The sequence below is a fragment of the Eschrichtius robustus genome, chromosome 4, assembly GCF_028021215.1.
Source record: "Eschrichtius robustus isolate mEscRob2 chromosome 4, mEscRob2.pri, whole genome shotgun sequence".
Lineage (NCBI taxonomy): Eukaryota > Metazoa > Chordata > Mammalia > Artiodactyla > Eschrichtiidae > Eschrichtius > Eschrichtius robustus.
The window spans coordinates 130,197,525-130,220,960 of record NC_090827.1 but is presented as its reverse complement, the minus strand read 5'-3'; the positions used below and the strand labels follow the sequence as shown (position 1 = coordinate 130,220,960).

The window sequence follows — 23,436 nt, the reverse complement described above, 5'->3', positions numbered from 1 at the left end:
GTCTGGTTTTACTTTTCTAAGTTTGAACAAAGTGGTAGTTATACCAAACCTCGGGTTGTCTGAAGGCCTTTCTATTTAGCAGTGGGGGGTTGTGAGAAAGCAGCCGGATGGTCCTGATTTTTAAGGCTAGAGAGAGAGGTCAAGTTCCAGGTCCCACATAGGTCGCCTTTCTTTCTCAGCTGTTTCTCACAGTACAGTGAGCTAAACGTTGGGTGCTTATACATGTAGCGATCCCTGTTTTGGGGTGGGATCAGTCATCCTACTTTACAGACAACGAATATGTAGACATTCGTCGAAGAAATACACAGAAATCTAGCAATTCTAGCTTCAGTGAAGACACGTCTTCCCATCCTTTTCAGGTGGGACATCCTTTCCTCCCTTTTTGCGCCGCGCTGACAGCTGCCTTGGGCGTTCCTTCCTCTCTAGTGCATCGCACGAGTACGTCATCAAGTTGCCCGTGTACACGTGCCAGATTCGCCTTTAGACTGTAATCTCTTCGAGATCCAGGAAGCGTGTACCTTCCGGTATCGGCAGTGCAGTACCTGAAATATCCTAGTTACTCAAGTAATACGTAATGAATGAACAGCCGAATCTGCAACCTGTTGAATGAAAGATTGAATGAACCCTCAATACAAACTCCCTCCTTCCTACGGGGCTCCACGGTGAAAATGTTGCTCTGATTCAGCAACAGCATTAAAATCTTTGACCTGTTGGAGGGAAAGGAACAGGCAAACAAGACGGACAAGAAGGGGCGAAAGGACAAAAAAAAGGGAGGACGCGCGGCCAATACGCGTGCCGCGCTGGGTGGCGGGCGCCGCCTCAGGCCCCGCCCTGCCGGCGTTTTTGCGCGTGCGCCGGCTGGAGCGCAGCCGCTGGTCAGAGCCCGGGCGCCGGGGGCGCGCAGCCGGGAGAGTGTTTGACGTGGCAGTTCCCAGCCCAGCTGCAACTCCGCGAGCGAGAGCAGCCTGTGGGGACACCGGCCCTAGGCGAGGCACGGCGGGAGCAGCGGCCGCCGCGGGAGCTGGGTCACCGGGGAAAACCGGCACTGGGAGCAGAGCGCAGGCTCTCGGAAGCCCGGCGTCGTGCGGGAGCCGACCAGGTAATGCCTCGCCCAGCCTAGCTGCGCTCCGGCGGGACTCCTCCCCAGGCACAGCTGGAGTGGGGTGCGGTGCCCGGACTGGGGTCGGGGGTGGGCAGAGGCTGGATGCTCACCTGTGGCAGGGCAGCGGAGGAGACCTCCTACTTTCCTCCTTTAGCCCCTTCGTGCAGTTTAATAATGGGGGTGGGGTGGGTGGGCGTGGGCATTTTTTACCCGCCCCATCTTTGTGTCTGGGGATATGCTGGAACTAACTCCCTGATTACGGCCCTCAGTAGCCACGGTGTTCCAGTGTCGCTGCCAGCGGTTTTCTTATCTCCGTATCAACTTAATTTCCCCTTCTTTGGAGGAAGGGAATGTTGGAAATTCTCATAGTAATATTAGCAGCTGTATCTTCAAGCTTCGGGACAGCCTGATAGTGAAATTGATTTGTCCAAATCCGAACTTGGCCCAGGGTGAGATTGCATCTTGGCTGGAATGGTCGAGTGACAGCGGACTGGGGGTTGTCCTGGGCTTGAAGCTCCCCAGATTTTGAACCTCGGTCTGCTCGTGCCAAGTGGCTTTCTGCCATGTTGCCTCTTGAAGCTGAGTCAGGTTTCTGTAACTTGGGGCTCCGTGTGAGGAAGTTTGACGTGGCAAACTGGATTGCGTGGGGAAGCAAATTCCTGCCAGGACCAGTTAAGAGGGACCCGACTGCTTCCTGCCCTTTGGAGTGAACATCCCTGCCTTTCCTTTCTGTCACTCAGCAACAGGCTGCTACGTAGGTGTGTTCCTGCTGACTTCCTAAATGCGCTTGGTTGGATGAGCTTGACCAAAGCTCAGGCTGCCACGTCTCTCTCCGCTAAGTGGGAGGAGGGAAAATACATTGTCAGTAACACAGTGGACCAGCAGGCCTCTCTCTCCTTTCTTTAGATCTCCCTTTCCAAGGAGAAGAAAGTGATCTTATAATATTTTTACTTCGTTGCTTTAATTTTGGAGTCTTAGAGTTTAATATGAAAACGAAACCAAATGAAGAATGCAGTTTCCTGAATATAGATTTCGGACCTTAGAAGGTTGCACTGAACTTTTAGCTTAAAAGGTAGCATCATAAAATAACAAAAGGAAGAATATTCCTATGCTGGGTGAAGAAACTGGAGAGAAATCGTAGAATCATTGTTTTATATCTGGAAAGGCTTTTGGAAGCTTTATTTTGTAAGAGGGTACTGATGCCCAGAGAGGTTCTTCAGCTTATTCCATGTCACACAGCTAAGTATTGGCAGCTTTGTAGTGTAAACCCACTTCTCTTGCCAGGATTCAGAGCTTTTTCTATTATAAATTCTTTTTTAAGAATAGTTCTATGAAATGTCTCTTATTTATGAAACTTGGAGAAAATGACAAATTTAAAACAAATTGATGTTTGGGTTCTGAGTAGAATCAAGATGGATCTGTTGTATTTGTGAGTTGTGTGTGTGTGTGAGTGAGTGTGTGTGTGTGCCTAAACACATATGCAATTGGACTTTTTTCCTTAGTTTCTTAAATATATGTGCATATGTTCTTAGAGGTATGATATTTAAATCAGAAAGAAAGTCTGTCATCTTTGACTGAGAAACCACTGACAACTCTCAAATAGTTGTAGGCTGCCACCTGGCTTCATCGATATATGACTCATAAAGTCAGTCCATTATCAACTTATCTTCTGCTGTATTTGTTGAACTTTTGATTTCTGTTTATCCTAACTGCCTGATTAAAATGACTAATTAGGATAGCACTAAACTGACACAAGTCAAAACATCTGATTGCAGACTACTGGCAGTTCTGCTGGTCAGTCAGTTGAATGACAAGGTGATTATTGCCAATGACATGCTCTGTGCTGTAACGGGGCTGTGGAAACCAAAGGCACCAAAATAGTAGATAGGTTATGAGAGACTCTCTGTGAAACAGTTTAGTCTTACAATGAAAAAGTGGTTGGCAGCTGTTATTCAGGATTTCATGCCTGAGAATTTAACTAGGGCTATAGAAGTGAGTTGCTAAGTTCCACAGAGCTATGGTTAGAGCCTTTTTAGGGGGTAGTGATATGATATATTGTGTGATATGACGCTAGCTGTCTCATGCACCTGATAATTGTACCTTTCCTTGAACCATCGTAAACATTTATTAACAGTGTTTATATTTTTAATAACATTAAGCGACTCAAACCCTCTTGTTAACAATTTCTTTTATCTGTTGCAGGGTTCTTTTATAGAACTGTTCCTTGGAATGATATTTTTATAATGAGTCAACAAGGCTACGTGGCTACACCTCCTTATTCTCAGTCCCAGCCTGGAATAGGCCTTTCTCCACCGCATTATGGGCACTATGGGGACCCATCTCACACAGGTTCTCCACCAGGTAAAGTGCATTATTTTGACCCATATGTGATTATTGAATCTCAGCTGCAGAGACATAAGATGTTCTGAAAGAGCTTTGAAAGAGTTGAATGGTCATTATAGATGATGCAATGGCTTGAGATTATAGGATTATTTGGAGAAGCCTACCTCATTAGTTTGGTTATTGCATGGACCAGAACGAGTTGGTTTTTTAAATATAGATGAAAACAAAGACACTTGCTGAGTGTTTTGTTTTTACTGTTAGACTTGCTCTTGCTATTAATCAGTGGTGTGAGGTTATAGTAAACACTAAAAACCCCCACAAATTGTGTGTGTGTGTGTGTATATATATATATATATATATATATATATATATATATATATATATATATATATGTATATATAAATGTATATACATATATATATATACACACACTATATACTAAATATATGTATATTAAATATATACATATGTTGATATTGGAAAAATATCATTAGATTTGTATGCAAAAGATTACTCAGTGATGATAATAACAAGAAAAACATGGCCTTGCTTTGAAATCATTATTGAATAATATTGGTTGCCTTAAAATATGGTACCCAGCAGGGAATCTTGGCTTTGGAGCAGAGGTGGGAGAAAAAGCAATAATGGAGTGGGATTGCTATTGCTCTGATGGCAGGTGACACGATGAAGTCACCTCCTATTATCAAGGGGCTGCTCTGAGGGACCAAGTTTCAGCGTCAGCAGTGAGGCTAATAACAGCTTGTTTCAGTTCTGATGATCCCAGATTCCCTAAAAATATTTGTGTAAGACAGTTCTTGGGACTTCTGAGGAATTCAGTTCAAATCCTTGGTGGAAATGGGCTGTGTATAACTCAATGAGTGCCTCTTGGGGTTCACTAGGACTGACTCAGGTATGTAGGATCCCGGCTGTGTTGAGTAGCATGTATGGAGTGCAGAGGCAGCCAGGGGTGAGGAAAGCCTCTAGGGAGGCTTGGTGGTAGCAGCCACGCACAGTTTGCTGTAGAAGATGCTGTGAGACTGTGAATTTCCTGTGGGAAGTCACTCTGATGACTTAGTCTGCCCATAATTTTTAAAAACCTCCAGATGAGGCATCCTCCTCTTGTCCAGGACCAGTCCTCCCCATAACATTTCTAGGTCTGGATCCTGTAGGAACCATTTAACCCATCTTTCTCTGGTTTCTTTCTGTCCGGTGGTTCATTCCCGCTCAGCATTTATATATAATGATAATTATAAGTTTCTCTTTTTTGCATGCTTTCCATGTATCAAAAAACTGGTCCTAAAAGATTTACGTGTATTATCTTCTTTAATCTTCATGCAGTGCTACTCAGGACATTATTAGCCCTATTTTGCAGCTAAGAAAACTGAATGTCTGGTATACAGTGATTTATCCAAGGTCACAGAGCTGGTGGTGTAGCCAAGATTCATGCCCCGGTCCCTCAAGAAAACAAACAACAAATTCCAATACACACCTAAGTATAACATTCAGTATTTTTCACTTTTCCTACCTGTCTTCACAGCCATCTTCTTAAACAAGTACTCACTTCACTCACTCACTCTCCATCCTTGCCTTGCAGCCCCTCCATGGCTCAGTGTGGTCTCCACTCCGTAGCTTGGGCCCCATCCACCCTTCCTCTTCTCCCACCGGGGTCATTGGTGGCCTCCTATTACCAAATGCAGTAGACGCTCTCCTGTCCTCTTTTGAATTTGACACCGTTTACTGCTCTTGTTTGTACAAAACTCTTTTCTCCTTTGGTTTCAGTGACACTATCCTTTTGTTATTTTTCTTGGTGGGTTTCTGGACATCTTCTAAGGAGTTCCCACTCCTCTACATGACCCTAAGCAGTGCTGTTTCTCCTTCTTTCTTCTATCTCCACCCCTCTTTTCCTCTCACTCTATAGATTTTTTTCCCTTAACTGTATCGTTCCATATAAAGTACTAGTCTCTCAGATCTGTTTCTCCAGTTCATATGTCTCCTAAACTCCAAATCTGTATTTTCAATTGCCCACCTGTTTACATAGGTATATCAAACTCATCATGTCCAAAATAATTCAGTATTTTTTTTTATAAAACCTATTTTTTTCTGATATTCTGTATCTCACCCGGCAGCTATCATTCATTCAGCTACCCAAATTAGAAAATTTCACTGTTTAAAAAAAATCTCTTCCTTTTACCTTCTCTAATCCAAATTCTTCTGGGGTAATCGTAAATGCCTTTTCTACCTAATTCCTCCTTTCTATCCTGTTGTCACTATTCTTGTTCCAGCCATCCACCTCTCGCCTGGATTACTAACATGGTCTCTTAACCATTATCCCTCTCTCCAGTACTGCCTTTCTCCAGACATTCAGCCCTGTGCTGGAGGGACTCTTATAGCCTGCAAATCGAATTCTGACTTTCTTTTGCTTCAGACCTTTCCAGGACCACCAGAAAGCCAATCCGTGCCTCTGTGTTCTTCCTCCCAGCAGGGCCTACCTCACACTCCCCCTTCAGACTCAGTTCACGTGTGGTGCTTGCAGGCATTTCTGACCACTATTCGTCCTCAAGCTTATTTGTAAATCCTCTTCTCCTGTGTTCTCTAACACCTGTGCAGCCTCACTACAATTTACCACACTGTGTATAATAGATGTGCCTGAGCAGAGAAGGTCTTCATTCAATGTATGTTCAATGAATGAGTGAATGACCAGCTGCTGCATTCATCAGCAAAACACTCAGGTGTTTACCAATAATTAAAAAAAACTGTCTTTGTTGGATTAAATCCTTCATGCTTTAATTTAAACCTCTTTCTCCTTATTCAATTCTCAGATGGATACCAGGCTATCAGACTCTGTATACGTACCTTTCTGTAAGTTATGGTGTCTTTGTTTAATGATTTAAGGCGGTCACTAAATTACCCTAGCCTCTATTTCTCTGTGCTGAATGACCTTAGATCTCTTAGTCTTTGGTCAACACGTGCCTTCTTTTGTAGCCTTTTGGTGATCCTTTTGTTTTTTTTTTTTTGTGACAGACACAGGCAACTTAGCTGTGGTTCCTTGAAATATCTATTTTACTGTAGATTGGCCAGTGCTAAGTCTTGGTTTGAATTTCTTACATACCATATTGCCATTTGTGCCTATTGTGTAATGCTAGTGCTATATAATAACAAATATAACAGATTTATTGAGTGAGCAAAATACTTGTGGAGATACAACAGTGAATAAAATGGACCTAATCTCTGTCCTTATAGTACTTACTTGTCTGGCAGGACATGCATTAAGGAAATTTGACAATGACAGTATGGGGGAAACACCATCTTAAGGAGGTAGAGGTGGGCTGGAAGCACACAGTGGGTGCACCTAACCAAGGCTTACAGGTGAAGGGAATCTTCCTGGAAGGAAAGACCTGAAAGATGACTGAGAGTTGGCCAGGTAGGGAGGCAGCTTGCTGGGGTTGGGGAGGTGCCACTCCTGAGGACCTGCAAGAGGTTTACCATGGCTGAGGGATAGAGTGTGAGCAGTGAGAGGTGCCTGAAGTGGAAAGTGGGGCCACTAAGACTTTATTTAGGCTTTATTCTAAGGGCCGTGGGGTGCCGCTGAAGCATTGTAAGCTGGGAAGGGTCACGATCCCGTGTATATTTTTCAGTTACACTCCACATTAGGAAGAGTGTGGAGAAGGAATCGGAGTGGGCACACTGCTTTCTGGAGCAAGGTTTCTTGTCCTCGGCGCTGTTGACATTTGGGGCCAGCTAGTTCTTTGTTGTGGGAGGCTGTGCTGTGCATTGTAGGGCCCTTAGCAGCGTCTGTGGCTTCTGCCCATTATTAGTAGATACCAATGCTCCCTCTCCTCCCCCACCCCCCGGCCCCAAGCCCTGCCAACCAGAAGTCCTAGACGCTGCCTGTTGTCCCTTCAGGAGCAACGTTGCCCTTGGCTGAGGACCGCTGGTTGGAGGCTGAGGGGCAAGAACTGCTGATGTCCTGGAACTGGGGCTGGCGGCTCTGGGGGTGGTGAGGCTTCTGCTAAATAGTGAGCTTATGTAGGTACAGCACCAGGCACAGTGCCTCAGGAACAATAGTCATTACAGTTCTGCCCACATAATAGGGAGTTTATCTTTGTTTATCTTAGATAAACTTTTTTTTTTTTTTTTTTATCAAATGGTTTTTAATTTTGGTTTTAGTCTGTCAGATCCAGGGCCAAATCCAAGATACGCTTTTCTGTGATGTTGTTTTGGTCGGGGTTCTTTTGCCAATAACAGAAGCCAGTCTAGCAGAAAGAGATTTGTAAAAGGGTATCAGGAAGCTCAGAGAATATTAGAGAGTCAGAGAATCAGGCTTGGGACTCTGCGGTCCATAGAGTGCACACCCTACATGGGGCTGTTCCGTCAGCAGCCGCTGCCTGTCTAACCTGGAGCCACCATCTCTGCCCCCTGGCCAGGGTCTCCCAAAGGTGTGTGGCTTTGCTGAATTTAGAGCACATGGGCAGCCCAGTTTATAAGGGAGTCTAGGAAATGGAGAGTCCATCTTTCCAGCTCAGGACCATACAGAAAGGCAAGCCAGAAAGGAATTGGAATTGGTATTGAGTAAGCTAGTCTATAAAATCTGTCACTGTATTAAAGGCCAGTTTATGATTTTAGATATTTTTCTTTGAGCATAAGCATAGTTAGATCTTTCTCTTGGTATGGTTTGCTTTCCTATTAAAATTCTCATACTGCTCTATAAAGAACCTGATTTCTCTTTATCTCTGATCACTTATGAAAATGCCAGTGATGTGGCCAGGCAAAGACTATGACTTTGCAGATAACAGTGATACTGACTTCCCTTTGCCCTGAGTATAGAGTCCAAATGGCACCCAGGACTTTGCAGTCTGACCCCAACCAACCTGGACAACCTCTGCTCCGGCCGCTTTCCCCACCATCTGTTCACACCGCACCTTTTGCCAGTCCCTGATCGCACCATGCTCTCTCAGGTCTTCACTTGAGCTTTGTCTTCTGCCTGGAATCCCCTATCCTGTCTCTGTACTAAGACAACTCCTGCCTGTCCTTCAAGACTCAGCTCAAGTAGTCCTTCCTCTTTGAACTTTTCTTGATTCCCCTAGGAAGAGTTAGGTAGTCCCTCTGCATATTACAACACTCGTCACAGGGCACTGTAATTGTTTACATGGTTATCTCTTCCCTAAGAGCTCTTAGTGTCTCAGAGGCACATTGAATGTATGTTGAACAAGAGTGAGTTTGAATCATTGCCATAGAGTTAATTTCCAAAAATAAAAGGGATTGACATGTACACACTACTATATTTAAAATAGATAACCAACAAAGACCTACTGTATAGCACAGGGAACTCTGCTCAATATTACATAACAACCTAAATGGGAAAAGAATTTGAAAAAGAATAGATTCATGTATACATAAAATTGAATCACTTTGCTGTACACCTGAATTTAGAGTGCATGGCAGCCCAGTTTATAAGGGAGTCTTATAAACTTCCTTATGTTGTGAAGCTAACACAACATTGTTAATCAACTGTACTCCAATATAAAATAAAAAGTTAAAAAAATAAAAGAGAAAGAACATTTTAGTAAGGTTGGTGTATGACATTGCTGCTTGAGTAAGAACTGTTTTTTGTTTTGTTTTGTTTCGGTTTTGTTTTTAGAAACAATATGTGCATCTCATGTACACATGACATGAGTAACTCCAAGAACAGTTTTTTTGATTTTCTAGACGTATATATGAGGGTTGTTGATGAAATTGCTGTTTACCTACTTATTTAAGAAATGAGACTATCTTTAGTTTCTTGTAGTGCATGTGATTATTTACTGCTTTAGTGCTAATATTGTAGATTTTCTACTTTTGTCCAAAATAATGTTTTAAAAATGAAAATACAAGTGTGCATATAATTATGGTATATATGTCTTGTTAGAATATAAATCCTTGAAAAAAAGAGAGCAAGGGATATGGCCAGGGAGAGAAACTAAGATTTCTTGAGAGATTACCTTTATTTATTGGGCATTGTTCTGGATGCTTTTATACCCATTGCCTCATTTAATTCTCAGAACAATCCACAGAGACAGGGGACATTATTGCCATGGTACAGTGTTAAAAGCTTAGGTTTCGAAAGAACAACGTATCTTGTCAGGGTCACAGGTGTTTAACGGTAGGGGAGGAATACAAACTCCAGTCTGTGTGACTGCAAGTCTCATGTTTTTCTAACTTTGCTGGATTTGGGGTTTAAACTCTATGTAAAAATAAGAATAATATTAGTTGTTTTTGTTCTTGGTGTATGGAAAATGGCTAAATATACTGTGACTGTAAAGTTACTATAAAATTTTTCTTAAGTTTGAGGAATCCTGTTTTAAGAAAAGAAACCTTTGTAAAAGTTTCAATAATATTATTCATGAATACTGCCACCTCACTGGTTATATTTCATTCTGCATTACCCAAACATCTGAGAGCATGCGCTCCAAAGTGTTGGCCAAAAAGTTCGTTCGGTTTTTAACAGAAGACACATTTTTCGTTTCACCAAGAACTTTATTGAACAATGTATTCATTAGCCTATTCATTAACCGAACGAACTTTTTGGCAAACCCAGTGTGACAATGTAAGAAGTTCTTTCTGGGCTACTGCAAGGTCACCCAGTCACTTCCCTTACTATCTGAGCGAATAAACTTTCTAGAAGAAGATAAAAGAAGAAAGGAGATGTTGAGTATGAAATACCATCATGAGGTCAAATGGAGGAGTGCACAGAAGCCAGCCAGGAGGTCATTGGTGATGGTGCCAGAGAGGAAAATGGGGTCAAAAGTAAATTGAATGGTAGAAAACAAACTTATGGTTACCAGGGGGTGAGGGAGGGAGGGATAAATTGGGAGATTGGGATTGACATATACATGCTACTACATATAAAATAGATAACTAATAAGGACCTACTGTATAGCACAGGGAGCTCTACTCAATACTCTATAATGGCCTATATGGGAAAAGAATCTAAAAAAGAGTGGATATATGTATACGTGTAACATATTCACTCTGCTGTACAGCAGAAACTAACACAACATTGTAAACCAACTCTACTCCAATAAAAATTAAAAAGAAAAAAAAAAAGGTAAATTGAATGGCCTGGAGCAAAAACAAGCAGGATGGAAGTAGAGAGAGCAAATAGAAGAAATATACATTTTCTCCTTTTTTTTTTCCTTTTAAAAGACTGAAAGAGGTGTCGCAAGTAATCTAGTCTAAGCCTTTCCTTTTGCAGTGAGGGAAAACTGAGGTCCACAAAGATAAACTTCTTGCCCAGAGCCATCCATCTGCTAGTAAGTGGCCGGATGGGGCGTCGAACTGCTCTAACCCAAGCTCAGTGATTTTTCTCCTGTACCATGATTTCTCTAGAAGAAGGAGAGAAAAATGTCTGAGAATGGTTTTAAAGAGAAACCTTTAAAGATCTCTATTGGAGAAGAGCTGCTTATAAATTAAAACGCCGGCACCGCCAGGGGCATCTCTTCATCACGTGTGATTCTGTATTTTGTATGAGTGACCTGATGACTTGAGAAGTCCCTCAACTCTTTAGAATCCTGGAAAAATTATTAACTCTGAAGGCTGTGCTCTGGATTCGTTGGAGAAACAGATGCTATTCTCCATTCACGTTCCTCATGCTGTAACTCAAATAAAGGTGTTTTCAGAGGTCTTTTTCCCCCCATAATTAGAGTTAGGATGTTTTGTGATGCCTCATATTGTTTTTTTTTTTTCCAGATTTGTATTCTGATATCCAGTGGACATTTTTCACTGTTTATTCTAGCATTCTTTGTGCGATAGTGTGTTCCATCAAGGTGCCTCTCTACCAAATGCAAAGATTTATTTCTTCTATTTTAGCTTCTGTTTAGTGTTAAAAGGATTTCTGCTCTCCTATCATTGTGATGGTCAAATAATGATGCCACAGCCTGGCATTGGTAAGTCTGTGATGGTTAAAGCAAGTGTGAAGGAGAACTTGTTCTAACCTGTTTTTCCTTCTCCCCCTCCTATTTTGCATTTTTAACCTAATATCTTTGTGTCCTCTCTCTTTGCACTTTCATACTCTTCTAAACTCATGTCCTTCCCTTGCAGGTATGATGAAGCCAGCAGGGCCTTTGGGGGCTGCTGCCCCCGGGGGGATGTTGCCTCAGGGCCATCTGCCTCCTGGACCCCATCAGTTTGGCCAGAATGGAGCTCATGCCCAAGGTCCTCCTCTTCAAAGGTGAGTGAGATTCCAGCCCTCATTTGTATAATCTACTAAAATTATCTTACAAGTCCCTTCTACTCTTGCATGTTGGTTGATTGAAACTTTGACCTCCTGATACTGCCCACATCCTCGAAAGGATCTACTGGAAAACTGCCAGGAAACAAAGCATTTAGAGAAGTTAGGCCAGTGGTAAAGCCTGTGGATTTGATGTGGAAGGCGCACGGATGCCAGTGAGGGACTCTTGAAAGGCAGGGTGATAGTGACAGCATGGGGAATGAATCATCTGTGTTTATAAATTAAGGAAGGGAGAAGTTGGAGGCAGACCTGGAGAAGCCGAGGTATGAGATGTGGGAGATGCTGGGGCCATGCAACCCCTCAGGACTGTGCCCGCATCACACCTTCCCTGCTGGAATCCCATTGCTGCTTGTCCTGTGAGGTGTTGCTGGTGAGAATCCCAGTGCCAAGCTGTACACAGTGTTTACGTTGCAGTTTCTCCAAGGATCACCCAGAGGCTTCATTTCCCAGGTTCCTTTCTCAGGTTGTCAGGCTGCAAGGTTGGGGTTGATGGAGGAGTAACCCCTCTGGAGGACTCTGGACCTTGCTGATGGTGAGGCCATTTCGTTACCCTTTGAAGGAGCCTGTAGTCCCTGCCAGTGGGAAAACTCCCTCTGGAATGTTTTAAATCATCAAGTTCATTCACTGACAGGGCATCTGTGAGGTTGACATTCCCTGGCTCTTGTCTGTTGTGATAACATTTGCCATTGACGTGGTAGCTCTGAGATGCAGAGTGAAGGTTGATGTAGGAATCACTGGATGAGTGAGTCTGGGTAATTGGGTTTACATGGGATTGTGGTTTGAACAAGGAGCACGAAGTCAAAGGGCCTGACTCAGGACCTGCCCCTCCTGCCCCTAGCCTCAATAGCATGGTGGTGGGGCACGAGGGGAGGGCAGAAAGCCTGAACCAAGACGCTGCCTCTGGTTCAAGCAATTCACTAGCCTTGTGACGCTGGTGACGTTCCTGGGCCTCTAGACCGCATTTTCCTCACTTGTAAAATGAGGAAGTAGAATTCTCAGTGCAGAGTATAGAGGAGAAGATCTGGAGAAGTACATTGTTGTGAACTGCCAAGCAGGTCAGATTTTTTTTTTTTTTTAAAGAAATGCAAAAATTGAACAGCCACTTTGAAGTTAAGAAAAGATTTGAGTCACTGGTATTAGCCTAGATTGGATTGATCTTTTTGGTTATTTCTACTTGTTTCACTTGAATTAGGTTGCTTAGGAGTAGGTAAATCACAGATGTTGCCATCAGACCGATCTAAGCTGTGTGATTGTGAGCTCAGCACAGCGTCTGGCACAGTGACGAATAGAGGCTCTAGGCTCGGGCACGTTTGATACCCTTGGCTCAGGGAGTTCTGGCTGGATGAGTTACGCTGCCTCTATGTGCCTTGGTTTCCTCATCACAGTTGTAACAATAATGGTGTGGTGGTGAGGATTTTGATCACTAATCCATGCAGAAAACCTTGCACAGTGCACAGCGCCCATGAAAGACAATGCGTGTTAGCGGTTATCAGCACCATTTCCACTGGATATGGAAAGTCTGCGGTCTCTTGCTTGCCCTTCCTACTAGCTCAGTGTTGCTACCCACCACAGCTCGGTTTAGGGATCTGCCTTTATTGTGATTCCCAGGGAAGCACTGACAGATTTTGCCCCATCTCTTCCTCCTCCACTGTTCACTTGCCTCAACTTGAACTTGAATTACAAGCTGGAAATGGGATTTAAAGATGGAAAAGTCTAGTATTCAGGCTAAGCCTCCATAGTGAGGCTACCTAGCCTCATGGGACGTATTTCTGTGTATACAGTTCAGTGCAAGCGCAAAGGGCTCAGTGACTGTGCAGGTGAGTCACACCCGTCTGATAACAGGGGTTGTCAGAGAGCATAGATCCCATATGACCTGGCTATGGTTGTAGTACTTCAGGGAGTCATTTGTACTTAGAGGACCCATCATGGACCCATCATAGAAATCTTTTCATTTTTACCATGTCTAAACTGTCAAATAAAAACGTGATTAATTCAGAGTCATTATGTTGATTTAAATGTAAAAATTATAAGTTTTATTTTTAAATGTTGCTACTTCAAAGGTAATGTTTCCTAAAACTTAAAAATCATACCTAATCACTTGTCTTTTGATGTTGGCTAAGGCAGAATAAATGTCTTAAACTTGTAAGTGGTACTAAAGTTATCTACAAAGTGTTACTGCTGGGTGGGATTAATCTCCTAAATAAATTCTATAACCTAAAGTTCCATTTTTTAATTATAGGGGGAAAAGTCAATTGTAAGTGTTCTATTTTGACCAAGAAATGGCAAATCGGGTGGGAAGGAAGGTTGGAAGGAGACTCGTCTTCCCAAATCGAAGCTATTATTAGGGAGAATCTAATAAGAAATTGGTTGCAATGGAAAAGGAGAAAACAAGAAAAATAAGAGAAATACATACTTGTTTTCTCTTCCATTTGTGTGTGTATGTGTAAAGCAATGACATGATTGGGCAGAGCTTTTGTTTTTCTCTAGTCTATGGGCTGAGTATTTAAAAATCTAGATTTTGTGTCAGTCAAATCTTGAAAAATTTGGTACCTTATCTCCAGATTCTAACAAACTTCAGCATACAGCTCACTTCTTAAGCAATTTGTTGTAAACTTGAAAATGAAAAGTATTTGAGGTTGAGCAGGCCACAGACAACGGAGTCAACTCTCCAGAGGTTTAGGGTTAAACTGAGGCTAACTTTTCATGTTTTATTAATCCTCTGGTTATGATCCTTTATGGTTCTTTTTGGTTCTTTTTGATGGTGAATCTGCCCTCTTCTGACAGTCAGTGAAACAGTTAATTAAAATATGTAATTGAATGTTTCTCAGCCCAGAAATACGTTAAATGAAGTAATCAATGAGAAATATTTAAATCTATATGATTTTTAATTCTAACCACATTATATTTACAGCAGGGAAAGGGATTGTTCCATTTTTATGGATTGAAAGCTGAAAGCTACGGGGAATTAAGTGGCTTGTCCATGCTCACACACCAGCTCTCCAGGGTAGGGTCAGGGGCCTGGATTCTCCCCTAAGCTCTGACACCCACATGCTGTGTGGTCTTGGATAAACTAATTTAGTAAAGTAATGAAATTGAAAAATATTAAACCACTCTGTATGTTTAATATGTTTTGTTGATCTCTTTTTTCATATGTATGTCAGTTTTTTAAAATACTTTTTATTAAAAAATTATTTAATAAAAGTTACCCTTTAATACTATTTTATTTTTACTTTTAAGTTGATAATATTGCTTTAAAATCCAGATCTGTTTAAGACTTAGTTGATCAGAAAAAAAAATTTGTGAATTTCTGACGCCTAACTCCTAGGATATGTATTATGCAATGAGTGATGAATCGGTTTTTTTCGAGTCAAAAAGTAATAGCTAATGGTGTACATTCTTTCATTCTGTATTTTAAATCTTTAACCTTTTGTTAAGTTAAAAAAAATACTTGAGGGTGCTTGTCATAACTTCCATTTGAAACATATTTCATCCTACCTGTACTATCTCTATAAAAAATGATTCACAGAATGTTATATTTTAAAAATATTGTTAACATCTGTGAAACATCTCTGAACATGTTTTGGGGAATTTTTTTCTCAAATGATTAAATAACACTACCTACCCCCTCCTCCCATTAACTGCTGGTTAGCCCAAGCCCTGTAACCATACTGCACACTACAGCCACTAATACATTCTTGTAGAGAATGTACATTCTGCCTGTGTGCAATTGTTTCATATATCTATGAAACCCCATGCATGAGTTTTAAGAAAAAGACAGAAAGCATCATTTCTTGAGAAAAGGAAATGATTTCTTTTTATGAAGCAGTGGATTTACAAAACATATCTTTAAGACAATTCTCAAAATCATTTCTAAGTGATCATAAAGATACAGTCACAAAGCATTTTAGTTTTCTTGACTTCCGGTCTATTGACCATTAGCCCTAGCATAGATTAGGCTGTGATGGACTCAGCTTCCCAAATTGATTTCCAAAACTTGTTCTTTGTTTATGTTAGAATTTTTTTTTTTTTGGCTAGGTGTCTTGATATGTGTAGCATGTGAGCATAGATATGGGATGATGGTACATGATTCGTTTTGAGCTCACATTGAGGTTAATTAAAGATTTAGTGTGTAACTGCTATATTTAAAATGGGTAACCAGCAAGGACCTACTGTTTAGCACAGAGACCTCTGCTCAGTGTTATGTGGCAGCCTGGATGGGAGGTGAGTTTGGGGGAGAATGGATACATCTATATGTATGGCTGCGTCCCTTTGCTGTGCACCTGAAACTATCGCAACGTTGTTAATCGGCTATACTCCAATATAAAATAAAGAGCTAAAAAATAAATAAATAAAGATTTAGCGTATAATATCAGTCATTTTCCTAGTGCCACTAGATGGGCTGATTCAATTTTACAAGTTACTGACATTTGTTGTATGTCATTTGCATATGAGACTGTATGACATTATCACCCCTTTTCTCTCTCAGATTTCCTGGCCCTCCACCTGTCAACAGTGCGGCCCCCTCCTATGCACCATACTCACCCTCTACACAATCGTCTTACCCAAGTCCGGTGTCCACTTCATCCGTCACCCAGCTGGGCACTCAGCTCAGTGCTATGCACGTCAACAGCTATGGTAACAATTTCATTATTCATGCTCACTGACTGTCTTGTCTCATGAGTGTTTTTACTAAGAAAGGTTTTCTTCAAATTCAAAATAGACATGCCTCTGGCATACCGTATTGAAGTAGTATTTGGACATTTTCATGTAAGTCATCTGTATTATGTATGGCAATAATTACTTTTTTCCAAATCATGCTGCCATTTATTTCAAGATAATTGAAGGACCCTCAGAATACCTTATGTTCAACACCAGATCAATAAAGAACAAAAAATGCTGACTTCGCAAATAAACATTAGACCAGTGAAATTATTTTAAGAAATGTGAGGGTAGTTTAACCCTGTGTTTATTATGAGGCCCCCAAATCAAAAATATAGTACTCTTTGTTTCACAGTGCTTTTTGTTGTTGTTGTTGTTTTTCATATAAATTTATTTATTTATTTATTTATTTTGGCTGCGTTGGGTCTTTGTTGCTGCGCGTGGGCTTTCTCTGGTTGTGGCGAGCGGGGGCTACTCTTCATTGCAGTGCATGGGCTTCTCGTTGCAGTGGCTTTTCTTGTTGCAGAGCACGGGCTGTAGGTGCACGGGCTTCAGTAGTTGCAGCACGTGGGCTCAGTAGCTGTGACTCGCGGGCTCTAGAGCGCAGGCTCAGTAGTTGTGGCACACGGGCTTAGTTGCTCCATGGCACGTGGGATCTTCCCGGACCAGGGCTCGAACCCATGTCCCCTGCATTGGCAGGCGGATTCTTAACCACTGTGCCACCAGGGAAACCCCACAGTGCATTTTAATTCTGCATTTAGATCTTGGGAAGAATGGAAGCTCAGATGCTGTGGGACAGAAAAGAGAACAATAGGAGAGAAAACAGTTATAGTACTGAGATTAACATCAATAGCAATGCTGTATAAGAGCCATGGAAATTTTCACTGGAACAACAGCATAGTCAGCCATTTATCTTGATGACAAATGTTTTCATTACTTAAAGTTAGTTTCTTAAAAGTATCAGTCAAAAACCCCCTCAGAGTATTTCTTTTTACTGGTTTCAAAATGGCTAAGTCTCCAAAGCAGCAGCAGTGCAGTTTCACATAATCAAAGAAAGGAAAAAAATAATCTGGTTTTACGATTTCCAGTATGATTGGATAGAATTTTAGTGGCCCATCCCTTCTCCTTGGTTATTTCTACCTACTTCCAAAATCCATTCGATCAAGTCAAGCACAGGATGCAAATAATTTATTGACTTGAGTGAATAATGCTTGTCACGCAAAAAAAGTTTTTTATTCTGTATGATTTTCCTATATTCTGTACCAGATAAAATTCCTTAATTAATGCCATGTGTCATGAAAAGTGAATGCAACTGAGTTAAAATTTATCCTACTAATTTTCTATCATTATAAATGTTGCTCCACTTGTATACAATACTCCAAATAGCATTTGTGTCACTTTCTGAATGATGATTTCATCTTGTGGGGGAAAAAATGTGACTTGTACGGGTGCCTTCTTGCTTTATTCTGAAAAAGAAGTGTCCCTGTTGTATACGTGGTAGAAGTTAAAGTGTTGAGAAGTGTGGCATTTAGGTGGGCTGGTCTTTTTCTGGCCTAGGTTCGGGCATGGCTCCCCCCAGCCAGGGGCCCCCTGGCCCTCCAGCAGCAGCAGCAGCATTCCAGGGTCCTCCACGGTCTTCGCAGCCATCCATCTTGCAGCCTGGATCTCAGGTTCTCCCACCACCACCCACTGCACTAAACGGCCCCGGTGCCTCACCCTTGCCTCCATCAACGCACAGACAGGACGGGCTCCCCGGGCCTGCTCCTCCGAACGCCCAGTACCAGCCCCCGCCTCCTCCAGGACAGACCCTGGGCCCTGGATATCCTCTGCAGCAGGGTAAGGTGGGCAGGGCTCAGAGGAAGGCCTTGGGTCCCCTGGGGGTACCCTTAATTGGGAATCAGATTTGTTCCTATGTTACTAGGCATCTATCACTTACTGTTTTTGATTGGTGTGGCAAGTGCAAAGTAAAGGGGAACTGTAAATATTCACGTTTAACTCCCTGCCTTATTTAATATGAAAAATTCAAGGTGCTTGACTGAACAGTATAATATTGTCAGTGAGCCCTACGTCTGGGTTTGGGGATTATAATCATTTCTTCTTAAAATTTTTTCCAAGCAGCCAACTATGGCCCCCAGATGGCAGGTGCACAGGTCTCCTACCCAGGAGGCTTCCCCGGAGGTCCTGCACAGATGGCGGGTCCACCGCAGCCCCAGAAGAAGCTGGATCCCGACTCTATCCCCAGCCCAGTAAGTGCTCTTCTCACTCTCACAGTCTACCTAACAAAGAACCATTCTTCATTCATTGTTCTCAGAAACTCTGCAGTTTGTTAGCATTTATCCTATCCTTTATTGTCAAAGCACAATACCCATCACATGGATGAGGCTTGCTTCCTTCTGTGTATGTATGGGGGTGGTGAGGGTGGGTTATGGCATACCAGAGGTCTCCATGAGAGAAACAGCCTGTGCAGATTTTTTTTGGTATCACGTAAACTTGGCAGTATCTATTGATGTTTATATTCACATATATTGGCAGTATGTATTGATATTTAATGAGTAATTAGTAGTAAGAGTATATTCTATATAAAAATGCTATTTTAAGAAACTAAAGGACACTTTTCAGGATACTCATAGGAGTACAAAGTATTTGGCATATTTTAAAAAACTGTTTTAAATAAAATTAGAGCTGTAACTTAATTCTCCTCCACCCAAGTGATTTTCTTTGGAGAATTACTTTTTAGTAACTGTATCAGTCGGCTTTCATTAGGTTAATATGCATAACAAACACTCCCCAACTTGGCTTACATCCACAAAGATTTATTTATCACTTAGGTTACGTGTACGCTGCAGTAGCTGCAGTTTGGTTTTAGATTCTGCTGCATATGCCCTTATCACTCCAGAATCTAAGGTGAAAGGGCACCCCTTATCCGGGACGTGTATTCTCATGGCAAAGAGAGAAAAGGAGGAAAACTGGTCAAAAGGTGCAATAGCTGTTAAAGCTTCCAGTCAGGTGTGGTACATGTCACAACCACACACATGCCCTTGGCTGAGACAAGTCATATAACAAAGTCCGATGTCAATGGGGGAGGGACGTAAACACTTCCCTCAGAAGAAACTGCAAGTCTTATGGCTTTGAGCAGGGATATAAAGTCCTTTGGAATAAGAATGAAATTGTCTGCAGTTAACTTGCACCTTTGAAGTGGTTCTATAAACATGAGTAGAAAAAGTTAGAAAGAGACTAAGGAGCACTAAGAGGTATTATATTTCACGTATATGTATATATGTATATATATATATATGGCCTAACTTTTGCATGTAACAAACCATCAGCAAACTTAGTAGCTTACAACCACTATTTATTAATGCTCGTGAGTCAGTAGGTCCTCTGGGCTGGGCTTGACTGATTTTGGCTGGGCTTGCTGTGTGCATCTGGGGTCAGCTAGAGGCTTGGCTGGAGCCCAAATGGTCTAGTATGGTCTATGAGTTTTCTGCGGTTGTATAATCAAGTACCATAACCTGGGTGGCTTAAAGCAACAGAAATTTATTCTCTTACAGTTCTGGAGGTCATAAGTCTGAAATCAATGTGTTGGCATGGCTGTCTTCCCTCCAAAGGCTCTGTGTGAGAATCCATTCCTTGTTTTTTTCCAGCGTCTGGTGGCTCCAGGCATTCCTTGGCTTGTGGCCGCATCATTCCAATCTTTGCCTCTGTTGTCATATCACCTCCCCCTCTTCTCTGTGTCTTTTCCTCCGGGTATTGATCTCAGAACTCCCTGTGCCCCTCTCATAGGTTTCATGTGATTCCAGTTGGGGCCCACCCAGATAATCTAGGATAAGCACTATCTCTCAAGATCCTTAATTTAATCAATTCTTTTGCTATATGCAGTGTTAGTCACAGGTTTCCGGGATTAGGACATGGATGTATCTTTTTGGGGGGCTATATATTCAGCCCACTATAAATGGTATCATTCACGTATTTGGTATTTGTTACCCATCTGTTAGCTGGGGATGACTGAGTCCTGTCACCAAGCAGGGTAGCCTGGGTTTCGCAGTGCCAGAGATCCAAGAGGGAAAGTAGGAATATGCAAGGTTTCCTGAGGATGGCCTGCAGTGTTCTCTCATCCAAAGCAAGTCCCAAGACCACCCCAGAGTCAGGGGCAGAAAAATAGACCCTGCCTCTGGATGGGAGGAGAAGCAAAGTCCTTAAAAATGGCATAGGTATAGGGAGGGGTGGAGGATTTTGGCTATTTTTGTACTCTACCACTTATTCTATATTTTTTAAAATATAAACTTGAAGATTCGTGATAAAGTATCTGATGCTATGTTAGAAATTAAATTTTAATAACTCTTAGTGCCCTTATTGATGATCATATTGCCAGCCATTACTTTTCTAGTTTAATATTATTTGATTATTCCAGTTGAAGAAGTATCATGTATTTACATGATTTACATTTTGACTTCCTGTTTCTCTGCTTGTATATAACATCTACAGACCCTCTGGGTCGTTCCACTTCATTCTCTGATGTTTCTAGCTCCTGGTTCATTGTTAGTTAGTCTCTCCAGTACTGTTTCTGTTACAGTTATTGGCAATTTTACTGTCCATCTGTAGAAACTTCCATTTCTCTGACCTCTCAATTCTTGACTTATTTTCTTCCAATGTTCTTTGTATCTACCCCACTTAACTCCTATCATTACCAGTGACTGTACACCTTCAAAGTCTCAGTTGAAAGCATCCCATCCTCCAACCACTGCCTTCTATCTTTTCAGCTCATTTCCTTTAGGACTCAAACGTCAGTAATAATTCACCCACCAGGATTTACAACCTACCACTACCACTCACGCCACCTTCATCTTCGCACTTCTCCTATGCAGCTTATATTATGTGATCCATGGTTATAAATCTGTCCCTTGCATCTTCTACCCTGAACTCCTTTGCCCCCTCCCTCCACTGCATTCACCTAGAAAATTCCCATTTGTTGTTAAACCAACTCTCCACCTACTCCATGCCTGCACCCCAGATGCTGAAGGCAACTTGAGAAAGATGCACACCACGCTTACTGGTCTCACTTTGAATTCATAACCACTAAACGAAAGTGAACGTTTAGTTGTGTGTTTCTAAAACCTGACTGCACAGAATAATAACTGGTAGAGCATTTAAAATTATTGATGCCTTGCTCCCAGCCCCCCAAATTATGATTTAATTGTACTGGGCATTGGAATTTTTCAAAGTTCCTCTGTTAATTCTAACATGTAGCAAGTTTGGAGACCATCACCCAACTCCGCTGACCCTCCCATTTTCCTGGATGACTATCATTTCTTCTCTCTTGAAACGCCTAACACTACCTTTTCCTTTTCTGACTCTTTAATATTAACCTGCTCCTTATTACACTGAGAAAATAGAAGAAATCCAAAGAGAACCTCTGCATGTTTCATTTCCACATCTCGCTGCATCTGTGCTCATTTATCCCTCTTCCTCCTGTTAGTGTGGATAAGCTTGTCCATACTCCTGACCAAGGCCATCACCTCCACTTGTGCCCTAGAATCCATCTCTATGGCCTTTCAAGAACAGCCCTCCAGAAAATGTCCCCTGTATTAGGGTTCTCCAAAAAACAGAACCAGTAGGATATATGTCTATATATGGAAATAAATTTATTTTAAAGAATTGGTTTACTCAGTTGTTGGAGACTGGCAAGGCCAAAATCTGCTGGGCTGGCCAGTGCGCTGGAGACACAGGAAGAGCTGATGTAGCAGCTTGACTCTGAAGGCATCTGAAGCAGAATTCCCTCTTCCTCAGGGAGACCTCGGTATTTTTCTCTTAATCCTTCAGCAGGTCAGAAGAGGCCTACCCACACTGTGGAGGGTACTCTGCTTCACTCAAGGTCTGCTGATTAAATGTTAATCGCATTTAAAAAGATACCTTCACAGCAAGATCTAGACTGGTATTTGAAACTGGCTACCATGGCCTAGCCAAGCTGACACATAAAATTAACTATCACATCCCCTCTCTGCTGCATTATCTTTACTTATTTGAAGATAAACTTCAGTTTTTCTCTGTCTAGATCATTCTCATCAGAATATAAACCTCCCGAAATACCTCTTATTGTTAATGAAAGAAGCCTCCTTTGTCCCTTCCCCATATCTATCCAGTTTCCTCCCCATTTTGTGGCTCTCTTTTACAGCAAGAAATCTCTAGTAGGGTTGCCTTTACCCACTGTCTTGGTTCATCTCCTCCTATTCCCTCCTGAACCTGTTCCAGTTTAGATCTTATCACTACAACCCCACTAATACTATGCTTGTTCAGGTCTCCAGTGACATCCCATTTCCAAATCTTGTGGCCAATTCTCAGATCTCCTCTGTCTTGACCTGTCAGCAACAGATTTGATACATCTGTTCATTCCATCCTCCTTGAAACACCTTTTCAGTGGGGTTACCGTGTCCCCAGCACATAGTGCCCAGTACATAGTATGCACTCATATTTGTCGAACGAATGAATGTTAACAATAAAAGCAATGAGCAGTATATTGTATCATTCATCCAAGACCCTTAAAATACACACATACAAATCAGTCCAATATTATTTTATCTTAAGAGTAATGGCAACACCACCCACTCGTTTACATCTCTGCTTGTTTCACTGGTGGCTCTTTCCTGTCTCCTTCGTTGGTTTCACCTCATCTTTGCAACCTCCTCGTGTTAAAAGTGTCCCAGAGTCTTTGGACCCGTCCCTTTCTCCATCGACATTAACTCTCTAGTCAGCTCTACTCGAAGTGTGCTTCTAGGACGGCACATGAATATTGGCTGGAGCAACCAAAATGTCCATCAGCAGATGACTAGATAAGGAAGATGTGATACATATATACAGTGGAATACTACTCAGCCATAGAAAGCATAAAATAATGCCATTTGCAGCAATATGGATGGACCTAGAGATTATCATACTAAGTGAAGTAAGTCAGACAAAGACAAATATCATATGATATTACTTATATGTGGAATCTAAAATATGATACAAATGAACTTATTTATGAAACAGAAATAGACTCACGGTCATAGAAAACAGGTTTATGGTTACC

General features: G+C 41.9%; 1 protein-coding gene across 2 annotated transcripts in view; it reads left to right on the top strand.

The window, feature by feature from the left end:
- The first annotated feature begins 914 nt into the window (after positions 1-914).
- The window catches only part of SEC24D (SEC24 homolog D, COPII coat complex component), a 111,437-nt gene continuing 88,915 nt past the window's right edge, over positions 915-23,436 (top strand). Inside the window, exons 1-6 of one of the 2 annotated variants that reach the window (XM_068543359.1) lie at positions 915-1,099; positions 3,305-3,463; positions 11,522-11,651; positions 16,198-16,346; positions 17,928-18,206; positions 18,489-18,616. In XM_068543359.1, coding sequence (XP_068399460.1) covers positions 3,346-3,463; positions 11,522-11,651; positions 16,198-16,346; positions 17,928-18,206; positions 18,489-18,616 — 804 coding nt within the window. In that variant the 5' untranslated portion in view covers positions 915-1,099; positions 3,305-3,345. Of the gene's footprint in view, positions 1,100-3,304; positions 3,464-11,521; positions 11,652-16,197; positions 16,347-17,927; positions 18,207-18,485; positions 18,617-23,436 lie in introns of both variants that reach the window. The other variant, XM_068543358.1, reaches the window with a different exon arrangement.